General features: G+C 38.5%; 4 protein-coding genes and 1 non-coding gene across 10 annotated transcripts; 4 read left to right on the plus strand and 1 right to left on the minus strand.

The window, feature by feature from the left end:
- Positions 1-99: 99 nt before the first annotated feature.
- On the plus strand, positions 100-9,080 carry kel (Kell metallo-endopeptidase (Kell blood group)). 3 transcript variants are annotated; one of them, XM_081695766.1, is made up of 18 exons: positions 100-610; positions 2,349-2,508; positions 2,742-3,038; positions 3,202-3,329; positions 3,568-3,726; positions 4,420-4,491; positions 4,627-4,815; positions 5,296-5,456; positions 5,614-5,725; positions 5,827-5,922; positions 6,049-6,147; positions 6,247-6,327; positions 6,423-6,526; positions 6,779-6,868; positions 7,482-7,549; positions 7,639-7,799; positions 8,034-8,123; positions 8,267-9,080. In XM_081695766.1, exons 1-18 carry the CDS (start codon positions 584-586, stop codon positions 8,411-8,413), a joined length of 2,241 nt encoding a protein of 746 aa, XP_081551892.1. In that variant the 5' UTR covers positions 100-583; the 3' UTR covers positions 8,414-9,080. The 3 variants fall into 3 exon arrangements, with proteins under 3 accessions (XP_081551892.1, XP_026862450.3, XP_081551893.1); XM_027006649.3 differs by having other exon boundaries at positions 2,718-3,038; positions 8,267-9,070; XM_081695767.1 differs by lacking the exons at positions 8,034-8,123; positions 8,267-9,080 and having other exon boundaries at positions 2,718-3,038; positions 7,639-8,027.
- A 630-nt stretch (positions 9,081-9,710) lies between these two features.
- emg1 (EMG1 N1-specific pseudouridine methyltransferase) lies at positions 9,711-11,892 on the plus strand. The gene is made up of 5 exons (XM_027006705.3): positions 9,711-10,150; positions 10,447-10,548; positions 10,702-10,843; positions 11,151-11,359; positions 11,512-11,892. Exons 1-5 carry the CDS (start codon positions 9,914-9,916, stop codon positions 11,623-11,625), a joined length of 804 nt encoding a protein of 267 aa, XP_026862506.3. The 5' UTR covers positions 9,711-9,913; the 3' UTR covers positions 11,626-11,892.
- A 1,285-nt stretch (positions 11,893-13,177) lies between these two features.
- Positions 13,178-13,917, minus strand: gtf3c6 (general transcription factor IIIC, polypeptide 6, alpha). Its single transcript, XM_027006709.3, has one exon. The coding sequence runs from the start codon at positions 13,905-13,907 to the stop codon at positions 13,401-13,403; it is 507 nt and encodes a 168-aa protein (XP_026862510.2). The 5' UTR covers positions 13,908-13,917; the 3' UTR covers positions 13,178-13,400.
- Positions 13,918-14,020: 103 nt separating this feature from the next.
- nop2 (NOP2 nucleolar protein homolog (yeast)) lies at positions 14,021-20,626 on the plus strand. Of its 4 annotated transcripts, none has more exons than XM_027006708.3 (16): positions 14,021-14,071; positions 14,507-14,653; positions 14,899-14,938; positions 15,030-15,088; positions 15,186-15,451; positions 15,534-15,732; positions 15,861-16,060; positions 16,334-16,423; positions 16,522-16,609; positions 16,750-16,890; positions 17,263-17,402; positions 17,635-17,724; positions 18,023-18,145; positions 19,021-19,118; positions 19,252-19,388; positions 19,488-20,626. In XM_027006708.3, exons 2-16 carry the CDS (start codon positions 14,551-14,553, stop codon positions 19,913-19,915), a joined length of 2,202 nt encoding a protein of 733 aa, XP_026862509.2. In that variant the 5' UTR covers positions 14,021-14,071; positions 14,507-14,550; the 3' UTR covers positions 19,916-20,626. The 4 variants fall into 4 exon arrangements, with proteins under 4 accessions (XP_026862509.2, XP_026862508.2, XP_081551895.1 ...); XM_027006707.3 differs by having other exon boundaries at positions 14,068-14,194; XM_081695769.1 differs by having other exon boundaries at positions 14,068-14,194; positions 15,186-15,337.
- LOC113575301 (small nucleolar RNA SNORA29) lies at positions 16,084-16,226 on the plus strand. The gene has a single exon (XR_003410399.1). It is a non-coding gene; the product is annotated as a small nucleolar RNA SNORA29 (small nucleolar RNA).
- Positions 20,627-20,851: the final 225 nt, after the last annotated feature.

A 20,851-nucleotide genomic window follows, 5' to 3' on the forward strand; every position in this document is an offset into this window, starting at 1 on the left:
TGCCTATTCCCATGTGATGTGTGACGTAATGTGTCGCTTCACGTCTCCTCTCATCCTATCAGCTCACACCAGCTTCACATTCTACTGATAGCCCAGAGTGTCAACGTTTGCGCTTGTTTGAATTTCTGTACAGAATAAAGAAATACTACAAAAAGAAGGAAAGATTTCACTAGAAATATTTTATGATACCAAATATTTTATGATATGATACTGAAGCACGTATATGCTAATACTTTTTAAGATAAAGTTTGGCGACTAAATCTAAGTGAAGTCAAACCTTCTCAGACATACGTTAACTCAGCAACAAACACACATGGAGTTTGTGACGGCGTGGGGGAGAAAGAAAGAAACAGAAAAGGGTCTCTTGGAAGAGGCCAGCTCACTGGGTTTTATCAGCATGTGAAAGAGAGAGCAGAGAGGGTGATGAGTACAGATAGTGGGCAGATGACTGAGCTGACTTAAGGAGAGAAGATTTGAAAAAAGTAAGATTTCGACTTTGCGGAAAAGGACGCAGATGTGACCAGCATTCTGACGCAGAAACAGTTCTGGTGTTTGAAAGTCTTTGAAAACAAGTGAAAACAAAATGGATCAAAACTCGTCGGTTCTACAGGTACAGCTTTGAATAAGCAATTATGAATACAAATATAGGATAGATCCATATATTCACAGTTTTTTTTAATTTTTTCGTCATTTTGTTTTCTTTTCAGACTGAAATCAAAAGATTAAAACGGACAGTTATTTGATTCTCAAAAACATGAAAGAGAAACGTCATTTTGTTTGCAAATCCAAACGATCCGTGTACTCTGTCATTTTGTTCTCATGTCAAAGACGAAATTTTAAAAATGAGAAACGTTTTTTGATTCGTTTTAAAATGCAATAATGCGGAAGAGAAACCAGTCATTTTTATTTCCGTTGTCAGAAATAACAGACACAAAAAGCGAATTATATTTATCTTCTATCGCAAAACTCAAAATATAATGAGAAACAAAAAACAGGAAATTGTTTTAATTTTTTGTTCTGAAACTGGAAGTTGTTTCGTCGTAAGGCAGTCGTCAAGGCAACTTAAGACGCCTAATTCTTGATCTTACAGTTAGCAGAGATGTTAGCTGGTTAGCAGGATGGATTGGGAACCATGCTCCAAAAGAACTATGTAGACATGGCGAGAAGAGGACAACAGGAATATCTGCAAAATTTTTCATCAAGGAGTGTTAGAAGATTTTGCGCTGAAAATGATTTGAATCGACTCTCCGATGCACTATTGCAGTTAGGGTGCATGATATTACAAATATAGCCTATATTAATTATATATATTAAAACACAATATATTAATTGTATAAACATTTCCACATTGCTCAAAACAATAGAACAATGAAAAATTGTACATGTGTGGAGATACTACACACACACACACACACACACACACACACACACACACACACACACACACACATTTACAGTGTTACAATGCTGCCTTTTGGAGGCAGTGGTGTGAACAGGAGGTCAGGGGTTCATACCCCTACCATGGTGTCTCCAGTGTGGTCCCCTAGGCAAGGTCCATAACACTGCCTCACTCAAACAATGAGAAAACAAGGGAGTCCCACCATGTCAGAAGCCACCCCTGTTAACAAGGTCTGTGTCATATGCTGAGGGGCCAGGGTGATGTGATGAAAAGTGGACTACTGGAACACAAGCAACTCATGGACAAGAGTGTAGAATACAAGGCTTTTGGAATATATACTTCACTCCATATTATTTTGTATATTATGCTTAACTAATAGATTTTGCCACCTGTAGGACAGTTGACTCGAGCCATTTTCTAACATGAACCCCTTTTCTAATTGTGTCTCATTGTGATTTTATTTTGTTTTGTGAAGAAGGAAAAGAAATATAGTTGTTTTTTGGGGGGGGGGAGGGGGGCGCATTTTTCTGCTTTTTATGCAAACAAAATGACAATGCAAACAAAAATGGCTTTTTTCTTTCATTTGTTATTGCATTTTGAAAAAAGAATCAATAGTTTGTTGTTAATTTTATACATTTTTGTCTGATATGAAAATTGAATGACCAAAATGTACATGGATAATTGGCATTGTGTTGAATGTTTCATGCATAAGTATTTTCATATGAAGTGTCTGCTTAATAGTTGACAGTATGAATGTCAAAATCTACATTTAATTACAAGAATAAAACGGTATTTGTGCTTCTTAAGACCATGTATATATACCTGTAACCTTTAAAATATAATACATAATACTTCATATAGTATCATCTTCACAGTCCTTGGTATGTGTATAAGTGTGTAAACAGTAAAACATGGAACAAGACAAAATGTTCTCTTGATGCCTCTTCAGGGAACTCTAGAGGTCTCACAAGAACAGCCTCAGTCGGAAGAATCAAAGTCACTGGTCAGGAACCAGTGTGTAAACATCCTATTAGCCCTTTTGGGCTTCTTCCACATTGGTTCAATAGCATGGTTGTTGTTATATTCCCAGATGTCTCTGACAAATCAAGGTAATGATTTCTTGTAGCTAACAGTGAAACATTGTTCATGTCATTATGGTGTACTTCATTACAGCATTAATGTGATGTGTGCTGGCCAAATTTTTGTTATTTTATTGATGTTTGTCAATTACTAGGTAATCAGAAATATTTACAATTAATTAGATTTTTCTCAAATCCCAATTTCAACCCCTTTTCCCTAAATTATTTTCATTCTCCAGACTCTCCTACCTGTCTCTCTCCAGCGTGCAAGGGAGTTGCAGGACGTTTCTCTGCTGCATTGGATCCTTTTTCCCGACCCTGTGATTACTTCAAATTTACCTGTGCGTCAAAGGCATCAATAACCAGCAGAGGGAGACAACGAGGCAAGTTTATATTCCACAATAGAACCAGGGAACAGGAGCATAGGAGGAGGTCAATTAACAAAGAAGAAATGCTGAGACTGGCCAGAGACTCAGACTCTGAAGAAAAGCAAAATGAACCATTTGAGAGATTACCAGACAGACAAACAGCTTTGCTTCAGGCAATAAAAGAAATTTTGGGTAAGTCACAGATTATTTCTTACTATAGCTAATCCACACAGCACTAAAAGGATGTTCTGCATTAGTTAATTATAATCCATATCATCTCTGATGAAGAAGTTTTAGATATACCTCATAAGATATGTTTGAAACATTTATTCCTCTGTGGTGCCTGTGTGGTCAGAGTCTCCTGTAGTGGGTGTGTCTGTGAACAGTGTGGAACACAAAGCCCGGAGATTTTATAAAACCTGTATGGACCCCATAGCTGCAGAGAGTGTCAGCTCAGAACGTTTTATCACACTGATTGAGCAGGTATATACACCCATACCCTTACACAGATACACAGTCATAATGAACGCCTTCTAAGTGCTTTATTCTAGCTCTAGCTCTTCCACTCACCTTTTTATTCATTTGGCCTCTTTTGGGTGCAGCGTGGCGAGTTTTTAATTTAGACTATATTGTTTGTTATAATTTCACATTTTGCCTAATTCAATCACTTCAGCACAGGACTGAACTGAGTAAATCTCTTCCTTTTTGTATGTCCCTGTAGCTGGGTGGCTGGTCGGTATCTAGGAATTGGACTGAACCAGACTTTAATGCTACACTGGTTCTGCTGATGGAACAGTATGACACCTTTCCTTTCTTTAATGTGTATGTGGGCCCTGACCACAGAGCAAATCAGCCCAACAGCAGCCAGCACTACATACAGGTACCTGATGGTGGCAGCACATAATTTTTTTAATGCAAAGTGTACAAATAACACATAAAATTAATAAAAACTAAAAGAATGAAATATCTAAATATGTACAAAATAAATAGCCATGAAGGGAGACAGAATCATTTCCTTATCTGAAAATGTACTGAACATCTCACCTGACCTATTTTCTTCTAAAAATTCAAAAATTGCGATCTAAAAAGCAAACTTATTCAGCTACTGGTTTTACTTGGATAAATTTAAGAAAAAGAATAAACATTACTAAATGTATTTTATTTATTACTATAAATTTGTTTCGCTTCAATTAGCAATCTGAGCATCCTTAATCATTTGAAACTATATATTATGTCAATTACATGCTTGTGTTATGTTGAGACCATTACTTACTTTTTTAATAATGTGAAATGGATTGGTTTCAATGAGGTAGATTTGCCATATAAATGTGTGTGCTCTTTAGGACATGTGGATTTACAGTACTTCATCATTTGAGTTGTCTTACTTTATGATTTTGTAGTGTGCACTGTAATATTATGCCCACATTAACCAAAGTGAGCCCTAGTACTATGCCTTCTATGTTCTTAAGAGGTCACTGCACTGCAACCCTCCATGCATATCTTTTTCAAAGATTTTATCACACTGATGCCCTTCAAAGATTTTATCACACTAATGCCCTTGGCATTTCCACAGATTGATCAACCAGAATTTCAGTTCACAGTTGACTGGAACAACAAAAAACATAAATACCAATCCAACCCACAGGTAGGCCTGCACATCTCAAATTCTTTTGGCAATGAAACCAAAAAGCTCTTGTGATTTCTAACAAGTAGCCAGGTATTAAAACCATTGCACACTGGGCCATTTCTGATATTAATAATATCCCTTTCTCCCTCTCAGTCTTGGCGTTCATTCTACTTGTTCTGTAAGAAACTCTTGGAGCTCTTGGATGTTCCCTCCTTTGACATCACTCTGCTCTGTGGCCAGTACTTGTCTCTGTGTTCCACTCTAGTCATAGCGACCTCACCTCTTGAATACAGACTCAGTCAAAAACTACTATACCACAGAGTTACCATCCAAGAACTACAGGTGGGTGTTTGTTAACATCCAAGCATTTAATCAATGAATAAAGCCTAGAATATGGGGTGTGTATAAAACTAAAGAATCAAAGATCCAAAAATATTCAATAAGTTTTATCTCACCACTTTTCCACTCTTAGCAAGAACCACCAAATATATATAATTCTCAAATGCAAGAGTAATGTGTTCACTATATAGCTAATATATGACTGTGGTAATACACATGTCATCTTAACAGTGAGTAAAATGTGTCATTTTATATTTATAATGACTGTGCTGAAAAAAAAAAATCTGGTTCTCTCTCCTTTTCTCTTTAGATGCTAACCACCCAATCTGGCAACACTGCCAACAGTTTTCTCTCATTTTCTCTTTAGATGCTAACAACCCAATCTGGCAACACTGCCAACAGTGTTCTCTCATTTTCTCTTTAGATGCTAACAACCCAATCTGGCAACACTGCCAACAGTGTTCTCTCTTCTTTTCTCTTTAGATGCTGGCTCCAGCTATTGACTGGCTGAGGTGTCTTAAGGCCACCCTTCACCCTGTTCCTGTCAGCCAGTCAGATTTTGTGCTTTTGCATAATCTCCCTTATCTCACCCATATGTCCAAGATAGTCAGTGAATGGAAGCTTAAACCTGACACGATGAAAAGGTACATTATAGTGCAATTGAACTTCATTATATACCTAAACTGTATTAAACAGACTCTTCTTTTATCCTCTGCATTGTAGAGGATAAGTTAAATGTAACATTTTTGCTACTATGACATTAAGTACATCTGTAGGCATTCTGTCTAAATATGTTTGCAGTGGTCCTCTCCATATGTATATGGTTCTGACCCTTCTGCATTCACTCATTCATACCCTGGACTCCAAATTCACTCAGACCTTGAAAAACATCTCTAATGCTATTGGAGTGGAGGTGTGCCATGTTTATATCTCATCATTCACATTTCTTAAAGATCTGGGAAATAACTCTGATCCCTGAGCTTTGGAAGTGTCTCATGTTCCCTGTTGCTTCAGGATGTCCCACGCTGGAGAGATTGCGTTCTGCAGACCATAAAAGGATTTGACAATTGGCTCAGTCATGCGATCAAAGAAAATTATGCCCTTAAAGAGGTATGACTAATAAGAATATAAAATAATGAATGGATGGATGGATGGTTACAGTTACAGTGTTTCTCATTATACAGAATGGTTCATAGCAACTCCATTATGATTACAACCATCCTCTCCAATTGCTAGGCTGAAGAGCTTATGCATGACATTTACTCAAGCTTTGAGTCCAAAGTAGCCAATATGAGCTGGAGAGATGAGGAGACGCGTGATATTATTTTGAATAAGGTAAAAGGTAAAACAGTACTCAATCATCATGACCTCTTCTGAGATGTCTTTATGAATTTAACAGAAGATGCAGTACAATAAATTTTCATATTTTTTTAGGTTAAATCTCTCACTCCAAAACTTTCCAGCAGCACAAAACTCATTGATCAGCTCAAATTCTGGAAACAGCATTATGCAGAGGTATTAATGCATTAAATAATAAATTAAATACTTAAACAGAGTTTAATTTATAACAGATAGAATGTAGAATGACCCATTCATCTTTCTTGTGCTAGGTTGTTGTGAGTGAAAAGGACTATTTTGCCAATTACCTGCAGCTGCTAGCTCTTCATCAGAAGAGGAGGAGCAGTATTTTCTTTCATACTGAGCAACCTGACTGGTAATTGCTTTTTCCTTTACAGGGGGAAGGTGATATTTTTACAGTGTGGTCTTTCCACATTCTTTTCTAAAAATGTTTATATTTTTACTTATGCTGTGTGACTGAATAATGTATACATAAATATTCCCAAATGTATAGTATGTGTCCTGAGATTCAGGCTGTCCATACTTTATTTGAATACCCATTCTTTGGAGTGATTGTTGATCCCAATCTTGAAGGCAGTCTCTGATTGCTATTTGTGTCCTCTTTTAGGCTGTCTGTTAGTCCATTTCTCTCTGGTAATGACATTATCATCCCAGTTGGAATGTTTGTGCTACCTGTGTTCCATCCTTCCTATCCAAGGTATATATATGCTACACAGATACAGACCCTGTATCGCAAAGGTGTTCTACTCCAGACCTCCAAATCTGGTTTTGAATTTTGTAATCCAATAATTAATATAACTCTTTGGCTGCTTTGTCATCTCACCTGATCCCAAAATAAAGAGTATGGAACATCTGAAGTACTTGGACTTTTTGGGCTGTAATTTAAATACCTATGCTCACTGGATTTGGTTTACAGGTTTGCGATTAATACCTCTGCTGTATAGCATCACAAATATTACAAATGTAAGAAAATGTTAGTTTATTTCAGGAAGCACTTTGTATTATTCTGATGTTTTGGGATTTCAAATCTTATGGCTACTCTAAACTATATATAAATAAATCTACCTCTACCATTCCTTTAAATTCTTCATATCATCTGTTTAAATGTGTTTTGATATATACATATGGGAGCTTGGTAGCAAGAAATGGCTAGTGGAAAAACAGTTTAAATGGCTTTTAGTTCTGACCTGCATGAATAAACATCTGTGAAGCTGCCAAGAAACCTCTCTCTCTCTCTCTCTCTCTCTCTCTCTCTCTCTCTCTCTCTCTCTCTCTCTCTCTCTCTCTCTCTCTCTCTCTCTCTCTATCAGAGCTATCAATTATGGGATGCTGGGATCCTTGATTGCAAAAGACCTTTTCCACCTGCTACTGCCTGAGAGTATGTCATGCTATTTCTGGATATCTGTGTGCATCTGTATGTCTGTACCTTTTAGCTGACATTTGTGACATCTCCTTTCTCTTCTCAAGTCCTCGCACAGTCTGAGAGCCCTAGCCTGGAGAGTGCATGTGTGTGGTCGCACTACCTTAGTCGCAGCAAGGCCCCAAGAAGGCTAGCAAATTTTTCTCTCCCCTCACCCCAACAGAAGGAGGTGTGGATGCAGTACTCAGCCCTCCAGGTGGCGCTACAGGTAAGTGTTCTTACTTCACTAAAGCTCTGCCTGTAATCAGGGCTACTAATCTTTTTTGCCTCAAGGCTCACACGCCCCTTTCTGAAACCACTACAAGCCTCAGACTCTGGTCCTAAATGACCCACATCAATGCACAGTTTAGTGTAACTCATCTACAGCTTGTAATTTCTCCTAATATATTTCATATTATGGTTTACTTATTTTTTTATACTTCTTCTCTTTTATTTATCTCAGTCATATACTAAGAGTTTGCAGAGACATTCTATTGACACCTCTGTGTCAGGACTCTCTCACATTCATCTCTTTCTGTCCTCGTTTATTCAGGTGTGTTTTACGCTGCACCAACCAGCTTCCCTCAATGAAGCATCACATTATTACCCACCATTAAATGTTAAATACATGTTAAAATGCATTACTTAATGCTTGGTCATTTTTTCTGTAACGTGGTTATAATTGTTTCTCCACAGGCAAGCTGTGATTCAGAGCCGTACCGTGTGTCCATGCCCTTTGAACCCTCCTTCCTGGTGTCTGTCCTATGTGAGACCTCTGATATCTGCCCTAAACCACTGATCTGTCTGGACAGATCTCAGGGACGTCTTCCTGATTGGTGTTAGATATGAGCCACAGTGAAGCACTGAACACAGCTCACAGCAGAGCTGCAATGTGGAATGAATGCTGTCAGTACTACACAAAGATGCTGCTGCAGAGAAGGATGCATTCAGATTACTGGTATATTTTTAAATATGGTGATAAATAACAAGCTAACATTACAACTTAACAAGGATCACCCCCCCCCCCCCCTTTTTTTTTTTAATGGTTCTAATTGAGTTAACGGTTCTTATGACTGTCGTCACACTGCAACAGCATCAGCTTCCAGTTTAGCTTAGTTTAAAATATGTACCGTGCGTTGAATTCCTACCCTGATTGTATTTTGGGTCTTTTACTTAGTTCCCTTGCAATTTGTGTTTCAAAACAGAAGTGAATTTGTGAGATATTTCAGGTGGGATTCATGCCTTTTTTTGCTTTTATTAACAAACACGACACAGTTTCAATACTAATAGCTTTGTGCATCCTGAAAACTGGATTTGCGGCATGTGAATACAAGATTTGTTTATTGCAAACACGTGATTTTTTCTATGATAACACTAGATTTGTTTTACATGAATACGGTATTTCTTTCAAAGAACTATAAATGTTAAGTAAAAGTTATTTTGATCAAATACATTTTATTTTCTCTTTAGTTGACTGCAAAATCGCTGATTACTGGAGTTTAAACAGCGTGTCACAGACTCAGAATTTTTCTCATGTTATGTCCCGCAATCGGTATCAGATGATAAACATTTTAAAACAGTCGAGTCAATAATCTATCTATGAATATTGTTTTAATCGGCATATTCCAACAAAGCGCCACTGTAGGCTCCGTAGGTTCTGTAGGTTATAAGAACATGCAATAACAACCTGTCATAAGAACCTGGCATATTCATTAAACATTACACTGACAAGAGCATAGATTTGGGTATTCTGAAGAAAAGCATTATCAGCAAACGCGGAGGAAGGTACAAGTTTATATTGAACATGTTTGCACATCTTAGTTGTTCGTGAGCTTGCAGTGAAATACAGAAGCTTGTGGGAGCTTCTTCGTGACTGCCATTCTAGCTGGCACTATCGGGACCAGTGTTCGGAAACTCTAGCAAATAATCATTTGCATTAGATTACAGATACCTTTTAACCAGTAATATTTAAAGGACTATATTTTTAAAGTAACTCCCAATCCTAGTTGTAGACCTAGTTGTACAGAAACCCCACTACAAGGCTGTTGCTTTATAACAGAAATACATAGCTCGTATACTATTAGGTTACTTCTACTTTTAATAATTTTATTATTTTACGCAGCAACAGAGCTGCTATAAACAGCTGTCTCAAGTTTACTACAACGCACACGAGCAAATGCCTCGAGGACTACACTCGAACGTTTAGTGCGAAATTTGCTGAAATTTATGAAGATAGCTTTTGCTTCGATACTTTTACTTGCATTAATTCATTGTTACATTGACGACTGAGAGGTGCCGTCTTTTTATCCTTACATGTAATACATATTTCTGGCGTACATAAATATGGGAAATGGAAAAGTGGACACTCGCGGGGCGAATTTATTTTCACATGACGCAAAACCGATGCGACGTGCCTCAGTCTCAAACAAGATGGCAGCTCGCTTGGTAGATAAGCGTGGCTTAGAACATTTAGATGAATATGAGCCAAAACCAGCGAAACTGCAACGAATACTACACGATAAAATGACAGAGAAACGAGTTGTTGTTGTTCTGGAAGGAGCGACGCTAGAAACCGTAAAGGTGTGAGAAAACAAAAGTATTCGGAGTAAGCTAGCTAGCTTTTCTAGTCAGGATAGCTATAGCTTGCTAGCTAACTAAGATAATGCTATTATAAGCAAAACAAAAACTTTTATATAACATTATGTTCCATACTGGTTTAGTTATCAATATCAGCGTAACGTTGCTACTAAACGTTGTAATTAATGCCGTACAATTGCTTTGCTGTCTATTTTTCAGCATTGGGGTTGGGTTTAAGCTTTTCTATAAATAAATCTGAGCTGTTTGACCGTTTCATTATTTGATAATGTTTCTTTAAGGTTGGTAAGACATTTGAGCTGTTAAACTGTGACCAACACAAGAGTATGATAATAAAGAATGGAAGAGACCCTGGAAACTTTCGTCCAGATATCACACATCAGGTAGAACTGTTATGTAATACATCTTTAAACTTTAATAAGGCTTGGCTTTCCATACATTTCTTGCTAAACTATATATCAGAGTAAATTATGATAAATTAAAAATGTCATCAGATTGTGCTAGTGTTGAATCTCATTGCTAAATCTGCTGTTCAGTGTCTACTTATGTTGATGGACAGTCCATTGAATAGAGCAGGACTGCTGCAGGTGTACATTCACACTGAGAAGAACGCTTTGATTGAGATCAATCCTCAGACCAGAATTCCCCGTACCTTCCCTCGCTTTTGTGGACTCATGGGTAAATTTATTTTCTAAATCTACAACCGGTCTATAGGTACACATGTGGAGGCTCACAGTTATTTTCTGTGCTCTGAGACATCTTTATTTTATCTTCAGGATTCAACTTCACAGTTGTGGTGATTTGCTGATGATTGTAGGCAATGTAAACATGGAGAAAGAAACACTGGTCTAATAAAGCATTTTATTAAATTGGTTCTATATCTGAAGACATGCATGGGGATTTGGAATGGAATGTGAGTTTGTATTGCAGGGCTTCACATCCCCACAAACTCCCAATCTGCTTTTTCCCCATTTTTCCACCCCAGTGCAGCTCCTGCATAAGCTGAGTGTCCGTGCGGCTGACAGTCCCCAGCGCTTACTGAAGTTGATTAAAAACCCTGTTTCAGACCACCTGCCCCCAGGATGCCCACGCTTTGCCACTTCTTTCAAAGCAGGAGATTCTGTCTGTCCCAGAACCATTGTGCCTGAAAATGGCCCTGCTGCTGTTGTCATTGGAGCTTTTGCACATGGATCGGTGAGTTTTTCACCGCACCAATTAAATAGAATGCTTTGTAGTGACTAAAATATCATTATGCCCATTCAGTCATGTGGCAAACCTTTGGAAAGACCCAATATATGCTTCTGTTTCCTGTGTTAAGATCTAAGCCTACATCTTTTGTCTCTTAGGTAAATGTGGACTACACAGAGAAAACGGTGTCCATCAGTAACTACCCCCTCTCTGCTGCCCTGACATGTGCCAAAATATGCTCTGCCTTTGAGGAGGTCTGGGGGGTGTTGTGACAAAAAACAAATAAGGCTTTGGACTTTTGGTGAAACTGCATTCATCTGTGTGTGCAATGCACATACACTCCAAGATCTCTACTCTACCTTTTAACTAAGCCTTTTTTATAACATGTAACACCTCACCACTGTCTCAGTATTTTCTGTGGATGTTTGGCAGAAGTAATGTTTTGTACCTTTTGTAAATGATTTTTTTTTTCAAACATTGTCAATAGAATGAATGGCAGTAATGTCATCAGTGTACAAATAAACCTTAATTTGAATCTAGTGATTAGTTTGTGTTATACATGTAAAAGCATTACCAACATGCATATTACAATGTTTCATATTTAATCAGATGGCTTATTTAACCATTGGATTAAGGGTATGGATATAAACAAAGCTATTAAATTCATGCTTGCAGAACAGCAGCATAGTTCTGTTCTAGCAGCTACTTGTTTCTTTAGAACAGCAAGTGCTCCCTAACATCCTTAGCATACTCATAGCATCTGGAATTATTTTGCATGTTGCATGTGAATACAACGTGTATATCTGGTTTTATTGAGAGCCTTCCCTGCCTTTTTAGGAGTCTTCACAGCATGTGAATAGTTTGGTTTTCAGCTTGAAATCGTTTTGATCCAATTTCAGGCTCAGTACAATCGCTTTGGTCTCTTTTTGGGCCTTCGTTTGTCCTGGTGTATTTCGTCCTGCTGGTTTAGGATGTCCTCATGCTTTTCTCACCTGCAAATTTCTTTAACATGAAACAGGCTAAACAGACAAACATTTTAATGTCCCAGAAGATTGTCAGCTACTATCTATCCAATAATTTACATACTCTTTCGTTACCTTCTTATTTATTTTTAAAGGACTCGGAGCTGCCCGGTTCTGCCAGGGCTTGTTTGAGTTCCACTATTGAGACCCCTCCTAGGCGTTTACATTGAGAGATTACAATCAGAATAAATTGGGACATACGGGGTTACTTTAAACCTTCCTTTAGAATCTTGCCTTTGGACCGTTCGTTTGTGCTTCAAAAGGCGAATTGGAGTGGAATGTACAATATTTTGATGTTAAGTTAACCATTAATAAATGTTAACGTAAATTAGCTAGCTTGTTAACTACACGATTATTTGGTTACCATGTAGACGCAATGTAATGCGTTAGTATGGCGTAAAGATGGTCGCAACTGGTTAGCTAAGAACTAACTTCTGACTTGTTAATTGGTCAGTCCACTTTCCTTTGCCATTATCCTCTTCTTGGACGACGCGTTTTACCATCTGACCCAAACCCACGGCCCTCAACCGTCTTCGTAGGCACGTTGGCCTTTTCTTGCCGACAGCTGGTCTGTTTTTCCTCCCCTCTATCTAAACACGGGTCTCTTAAGTTCACTCTCTTTTTACTGACCGGTTTCATCTTTCTCGGCTAATAAACTAGTTCAGACATAAGTACAAGGCCTTTTGCTATACTTTTACAAAAAGCGAAGTACCGAACCAGCTAAAACTGGATGGATAATTTACAAATAAACAGATTTAGAACTAAACAGGCATTCGAGAACAACCAAGTACTGCACGAGATATCCTAAAATGCGTGTTTATTAAAACCAAATCAACGAGGTCTTTGATAAGGAACTTGCATCTCGTCTCTGTGTAAAACAACTAGTATAGGCTAATTACAAGCCAGTATACTAATTTTTAGCATTGTTCATCCTTACTATTAGTAAACAATAATGTGGGCTAAACATTATTGGCACTGCTCTGTATGGGTCAAACTGGTTTAAGTAACATTTTCAGTTGTTTCAGTCACGTTTTTATATTGTCCTCGTTTGTGGAACCTTGCTCTGTCTCTGCCGTATCTGATTCGTCGCTGATTCCAGGGCCTTCGTCGTTTTCAGCTGCCTTTAGTCTCTCCAGCTCCTTTGGATCCAGAACATAGTGACACACCGTGCTAGATCGTCCGGATATTTCCCCTTCGTTCAAAGAAAGTATCTCAATCCCCCCGGAGTTGGGCTCTCCTTCTTTCCTCTCTGACAGGAAGGTTCTTTGAAGCATCAGTTTCTTCATGGTGTGACACTTGTACCTTAGTACCGGACTCGAACCTCCGTGGTCCTCTTCAAAAATCACACAAGTACCCACAGCATCCTCGTATTCTCCGGCGAAGACATACCGCCCCACCTGCATCATGGGCTGCTCGCTGTCGACGCCTACGATCTTACACGTTCCTTGACATTTACTAAGGACATCCGAGTCAATCATTCCAGAGAGTTCAGCCACTACTAACTGTTCCTCTTCTTCCCACTCGTCTTCCATCGCTAATTTGTCTAGATGAGCTTCGTTACTTTTGCTGAACTTTACAATCCATTTTTAAAGTCCTGCAAAATCCAACAGCTAGACGTGGTGTCGTAATAACTCTGTGACGGAAGTGGTGCTCTATCGACTTCCTGTCGCCCAACGTGTTCGGAAGGAAATCACATGTGAGTGTATTTCATGCTGGTAGTACGTAGCCTAACTGTATTAACTGATATTTATCAATTTATAGCAACAACTATAATAATTATTTTCGGTGGATTTGTGGGGGTGTCTGGATAATTCGGCAAGTAAGAGATGGGGGGAAAAATGAAGTACCGTCTGTTTATTATAACTTTTTTAGTGCGTATTCCTCCAAACACTAGCTAGCGAGCTACGTATGGTCCATTTCCTTTGGCTAGTTAAGTCATTATTTAGGTTGGTTCAGCGAATCACATGGTGATGTGAACTTTTTATGAATATCTGTGGCTTGGCTAATATTTTTAGCTCAAATGCTTGCCAAGTGAAAGTTAACATAATGTTTTTTGGGGTTTTTTTTTTAACCGTCTATTGGTTCGAATTATAGATACCATATTATTATTAATTATTGCTTGTCATTATAGATTTTGTCCGATCTACATTCCAAGATACCTCTGCGCGAACAATCATGGGCAGAAAATTAGATACCACCAAGGTGAAGCGAGGACCTGGACGCAAGGCCAGGAAACAGAAGGGGGCTGAGACAGAGCTGGCCAAAACTTTGGCGGATGGTATGCGAGAATTATGGAACTACATACACTAGTAATGTACAACCCATAACAGATGACTGACTACAAAAACAAGAATGTGAATGGTATAGCAACAGCTATGCCACAGCGGTTTTGATTCTTGTTTGTTATTATTTAGTAATGATGAAAATGTGCATATTTTAAAGCAAACCGTTCAGTTTTGACATGTAGAAAAAAATGGTCTAAAATGGTTATATATGTAAGCTATTTTTAAAAAACTATTTCAGGGGATGGGCCTAAAAAACTGTCTAGCAGAGCAAGAAAACGGTAAGATGGTTGTTTCACTCAATTTGATGTTTCATTCACTTGGATGCTGAAGGTGTATGGATGGTCCTGGTGTTTTTGATTGCCTTCACAGTGCTGTGAAGAGAGCACATGTTACTGGAAGCCCAGCAAAGGAAAAACAGCCTAAGAAAGGTGCAGACCTGCAAATATACTGAGATCTCTACTGCATGAGACATTTTCTTCAGTAAATAGACGATTGCATCTAAATAATTTTCAAATTAATTTCAAGGTTTCTCTGATGAGAATAGTGACTGGCTGAAACCTGCAAAGCAGAAGCACAAAATTGACCATTCAGAAGGTGATGAGGACAGTGACAGCCAATGGGAGGAAGAGAATGCTGAGGCTGAGGACCTAGAAGAAGTGAAAAATGAAGTGGTTGAGGCAAGTGATGAGGATGATTATGATGACGAAAATGATATGGTTGATGACTATGGAGCAATGGAGGATAGCAGTGAAGAAGAGGAAGAGGAGGAAGCCGACAGTGATGGCGAGGAGGTATGGGGGGGAAAGTCACCTATTGTTGCAATATGGAATGTTATTTAGACTTTTGAATTTTGTTGTTGTCTTTTTCCCTAAGCTTCTGCCTATTGAACGAGCTGCCAAAAAACAGAAGAAACGGCAAGCAGTCCTGGCAGGTCATGATGAAGATGGTGAGGAGGAGGATGGGAGTGAAAATGAAAAAATGGACGTGGAGGAAGAGGAAGACACAGTGCAGGCAAATTTTGATGAGATTGAAAGATTTAAACTCCCTGGTTTAGCAGAGAGAAAGAAAGAGGGTAAGTCATACCATGCTGTTTTTAACATGGTTTTTAAAACAGCAGCTTTAAGTAACTTCCACACCAGGGTTTCTACAGTGGAGCCAGTGTATTTGAACTCTCCTTTTTTAATTTTGTCTTTGGTGTAGGTCTCTTACCCCTAGACCTGCAGATTATCCACCAGAGGATTAAAGACAATGTAGATGTGCTCTCCCACTTCAGTGAGAAGAGAGAGGAGGGGAGGGAGCGAGTGGAGTACCTCTCTCTGCTGAAGTCAGATCTCTGCACTTACTACAGCTATAATGACTTCCTGATGGGCAAACTCATGGAGCTCTTTGTTCACTCTGAGGTGGGTGTTACTGGGAAGCCCATATTCCTGTTTTAGTACCACCTATCTGCCTTTTTTTGTCAGAATGTGTGGTTATGCTAATAGGATAGAGAAACTGCCTGTCAAAGTCTGAAGGGGCAGATGGCCACACCCACTACCTCTATATGTATTGACAGCACATCATAACTTGACACATTTGATTTTGTAAATGATTTGTGGGGTTTGGTGTTACAGAGAAAGCCTGTATTTTGATTTTTTTTTTCTCTTGTGTGTGTGCGCATGTATTCAATACAGCTCATTGATTTTCTTGAGGCCAGTGAAGTCCAGAGGCCTGTCACCATTAGGACTAATACCCTTAAAACCAGGAGAAGAGACTTGGCTCAGGTTAAAAACAAAAATAGAGTGCACAATACAAATATTCAAGAATACAGTAAGAACACAGTGCGTGACGTGTATTAATTTCATTTTGTCTGTTGACACAGGCTCTGATAAATAGGGGTGTAAATCTGGATCCTTTGGGCAAATGGTCTAAAGTGGGCCTGGTAATCTTTGACTCCTCAGTTCCCATAGGTTAGTCTGTTTGCAAGTTTTCTGCTGAGATATTCATACCACAGAAATTATTACTAACTTGTAGGTGTTCATATATTTGGACCTAAAAAAGAAAATGTGTACCTGAATTTCCATACATTTTTATTTTGTTAATTCCCCAGGTGCAACTCCTGAGTATCTAGCTGGGCATTATATGCTCCAAGGAGCATCCTCATTGCTACCTGTAATGGCACTCTCCCCCCAGGAGGGGGAGTCTGTGCTGGATATGAGTTCAGCTCCAGGAGGCAAGACTACATATGTAGGTGAGAACCATCTTGACCTTTTATTTAATAAAATGATTATACCATGTACATACTCGCACTGTGGTTCATACGTTATGAGAAAGCCCTGAGGCCCCTGTGGTACAACACCCTGATTGTAATGATTTTCATTTGCTTTAAGTGATTTCAGTTTGGTGTATTTCTGTGAATAATTCAGATTTACTATCTATTGAATATGTGAATATAAAAAACGAGACTCAGTTATTCATCCACCTTTCATGGGTTTGAGCTGCTGTACGGTGTTCATTACAGTTCGTGTTTGTTCTGTGTATTCTTTTTTTATGCTGGAGGAGTGATTACCTGAGCTTGTTATTGAATTCATGTATTGAAAATGTTATGTTGTGCATCCCCCAGCCCAGCTGATGAGAAACACCGGGGTGATTGTCGCCAATGACGCTAGTGCAGAGAGACTCAAAAGTGTTGTGGGAAACATCCATCGTTTGGGAGTCACCAATACCATCATCTGTAACTACGATGGCAGACAGTTCCCCAAGGTCTTATAATCACCCTCTCTGGCTGCTACATCTACTCCCTCACCTTCTGATGCTCCTTATACTTAAAGCATATACCTTGTATGCCTTTTTGTTATCCTGTCTGTTTTTCATATTGGCCTTCATATTTTTGTTCATTATTATTCCATTCTCTTTATTACATGTTCCACAATGCTGTCTATGTTGACTTGCTGTGGCCTAATGTTTCTCTTTTTTTTTTTTTTGTGAATGGCAGGTGATGGGAGGGTTTGACAGAGTGCTGTTGGATGCTCCATGCTCTGGCACAGGGGTCATCTCTAAAGACCCAGCTGTAAAAACTAGCAAGGTAGTACTATGTATAAAAATCCAAACCAAAAAAAGGGGTAGATTGTCGCTATAATGTTTCATATTGTCCTTGGTAGTTTGTAAATATTATATATTTTTTGTTTATAGTGAGCAAGTAGATCTTGGTAAAATGTGTGCCTTATTCAGTTCTTGAATTGGGAGAAACTGTCATCAACTTCATGATCAAGTTCTTGGAGAGTATTGGAAGCCAATGTCACATTTTTTTCCCCACATAACACTATCTTACACTCATACTGAATGCAATGTTCTTATTTATGCTGGCACTCTCTGCCTTTCAGGACGAGTCAGATATTCTGCGCTCAGCTCATCTACAGAAGGAGCTGATACTAGCTGCCATCGACTCAGTCAATGCTGACTCGAAGACAGGCGGTTACCTGGTCTACTGCACATGCTCCATTATGGTGAGCTCCTTGGTGAACTGCAAGACCCCCAATGACAATAGAGAAAAGGCAGAAAGGTGTTCATTACACATACTGTGCCAGAGGCCACAGTTGCTTGAGGAGTCTGGTGTTCGATTTGTGCCCTAATAATTAAAGCATGGGCAGCTCGACCACTGTTGTAATTTAAGATATTGCTTATATATCATCTTTTTATATAATAACCAATAATGATGGTTTATGCTAAAATAACGACTAATTATTAAATGTTATTTTTGTAAAGGCAATTGTGAAGAAGTAGTTAGATGCTTGTTTGGAAAAATGGTGTTCAGACAAGCCCTACAAAAATCTGTCACATTGTCAGAGTACAACTGTCAACACTGGTTGCAAAACTCAAGTGGCATAGATTTGGTTCTAGTGTTTGGACCTATGTAGAATAAGTATGTCATTGTACGCTTTAGGCCAGGATCCATTTAAAGAGAAACATCCACAGTTGTTTGTAAATCAATGTAAATCATTTGGGAGCTTACATTCTGGTTTTAAGGGTTCCTTTGGCTACTTAAAAAAAAAACCCCAAACAAACCCAGAAAGCCTCTACTATCACAAATGTGAGGTTTATGTTAATAAATGATAATAATATTAAACGTTGAACACTTTAAATTAATAGGATATACCTTTCTTCTGTTATTTCTATTTGATCTAAACAGTAATAACTTGTGTCCTGTGGTGAATATAAGGTTTTTTTTTTCTGATCATTTTTGTGGCTTAGTAGTTCAACTTCATTCCTGCTTATTTAGTAGTGACACGTGTTAAAACGTGAACAAGGTCTTGCAGTGTTTTATAATAAAATTGCATGTATGTACAAAATAATTGTGTCAAAGGTGGTGTTTTGTGTTTAGGTGGAGGAGAATGAGTGGGTGCTGGACTATGCCCTAAAGAAGAGAAATGTTAAACTGGTCCCTACCGGGTTGGACTTTGGCAAAGAAGGCTTCACCAGGTACTGTAGTTATACATGTGATGTCTATGCAAGAACATATGGGCCCATAAAATTTTACTAAAATACAGTGAATTAAACATTTAACATGATTCATAAGTGACATGATGATAAATAAATCAAATTGTCTCCCCAGATTTAAAGAGCGTCGGTTTCATCCATCACTCAGGCTGTCTCGGAGGTTCTACCCACATTCTCACAACATGGATGGCTTTTTTGTGGCAAAACTGAAGAAATTCTCTAACACTATCCCTACCGCACCTGCAGATAGCAGTAAGATTTAACCTGCTTATTTTTCAGACTCAGGGTTTTTTTTGGTTTATCCTTGACTCATGATCTGATCTCTCTCTCTCTCCCCCCCACCCCCCACAGAAGAGGAAAACAAACCAGTGGAAGCAGAAATCCTTGTAGCGTCAGAGAAGAAAAATCATCAAACACCACAATCTAAGCAAAAGAGCAAAGTTGCAGCAGAGACCAAACAAAACCCACAGGCAGCCAACCACAACAAAGCAGAACACAAAAGAGAACATCTTACTGGCAAGAAGAGGCCAGCAGGAAAATGTAAAAGCTTAAAAGAAGATGGCCCCAAAATGAAGAAATTGACACAAATGGATGGAGAGGCTTCCAAGGAGGATATCAAAACCAAGGAAAAAATCTCCAAAATGGAAGGAGAGAAAAAAAAAAGGCCAGTGACTGGGAAAACAGTGGGAAGCCTGTTGAAGATGTCAAACAAAAAGAAAAGGAAGAACATCCTGAAAAAAGGAAACCGCAGAATGCCGAAAAACAAATTTAAGAAGTAAAGAGAGATTCTAGAGTAGGAGGCCGGACAGTAGAACCCCAATATTTTCGATTACCTCATACATGAATTCTGTGCGGACAGACTATGGTAGATACTCCTCCCACATCAGTTGTAATCCCACATCTCACCCTAATGACAACATAGGACACCCTAAGGACATTGTGACTGCAGAAGAAGTGTGTTTGTTTCCCTGAAAGAGTTCTATGATGTTACTGCTTAATCACAGAGCAGAATCTAGACTGAACCTTTGTTGTTCATATCAAGCAGTGTTTGTTGTAAAGGGTAAGGTGAATATTAGTAACAATGGCTTTTAAAAAAATAAAAGTGAGAATGGAATATGTTCACACTTTATGAAGTGGATTGGGCAGGAGCTATTTTTATGCATTTTCATGAAAGCTCCCCCCCCCCCCCATGATAACAGTATAAATAATTTATTTATAGCCTTTGTTGTTGGGATAATTTATGAATGTACCAGAATAGAGACTAAAGAACTGGTCCAAGTCATTTTGATGTTTAAAACTGCTGTCAGTTAGATGGTTTTATACACGGACAGATTTCATGGAAGAACTCTGAGCGCATTGTGTAAGGTGATGTCCTATAACCTACCATGTAATGTATTGAGTTTGGGGTTACTTGGGAAGTCTTTAGGAAAGGCAATTTATATTGATCAATAAGGGTTTTTATACTTTGTATGAATAAAGAGAAACCAACACACATTTGCAAAAGTTTACAGCACGGAAGCTGACGGAAAACATTCAGAAGTTCCTGGACCTTGTGTAGTTTTATTTATTTATTTAATTTTTCCCCAGGTGAATAGAGATATATTCTTTTGATTTCCTTTGGATATTTTGACCTAATTCTTATGCTCATCTAGAAGACACAGACTAATTCCACATAAAAAGGACACAAGGTGATTCACTTCATATTCAACTTTTGT

The sequence above is a fragment of the Electrophorus electricus genome, chromosome 14, assembly GCF_041902795.1.
Source record: "Electrophorus electricus isolate QZ-2024a chromosome 14, ASM4190279v1, whole genome shotgun sequence".
Taxonomy (NCBI): domain Eukaryota; kingdom Metazoa; phylum Chordata; class Actinopteri; order Gymnotiformes; family Gymnotidae; genus Electrophorus; species Electrophorus electricus.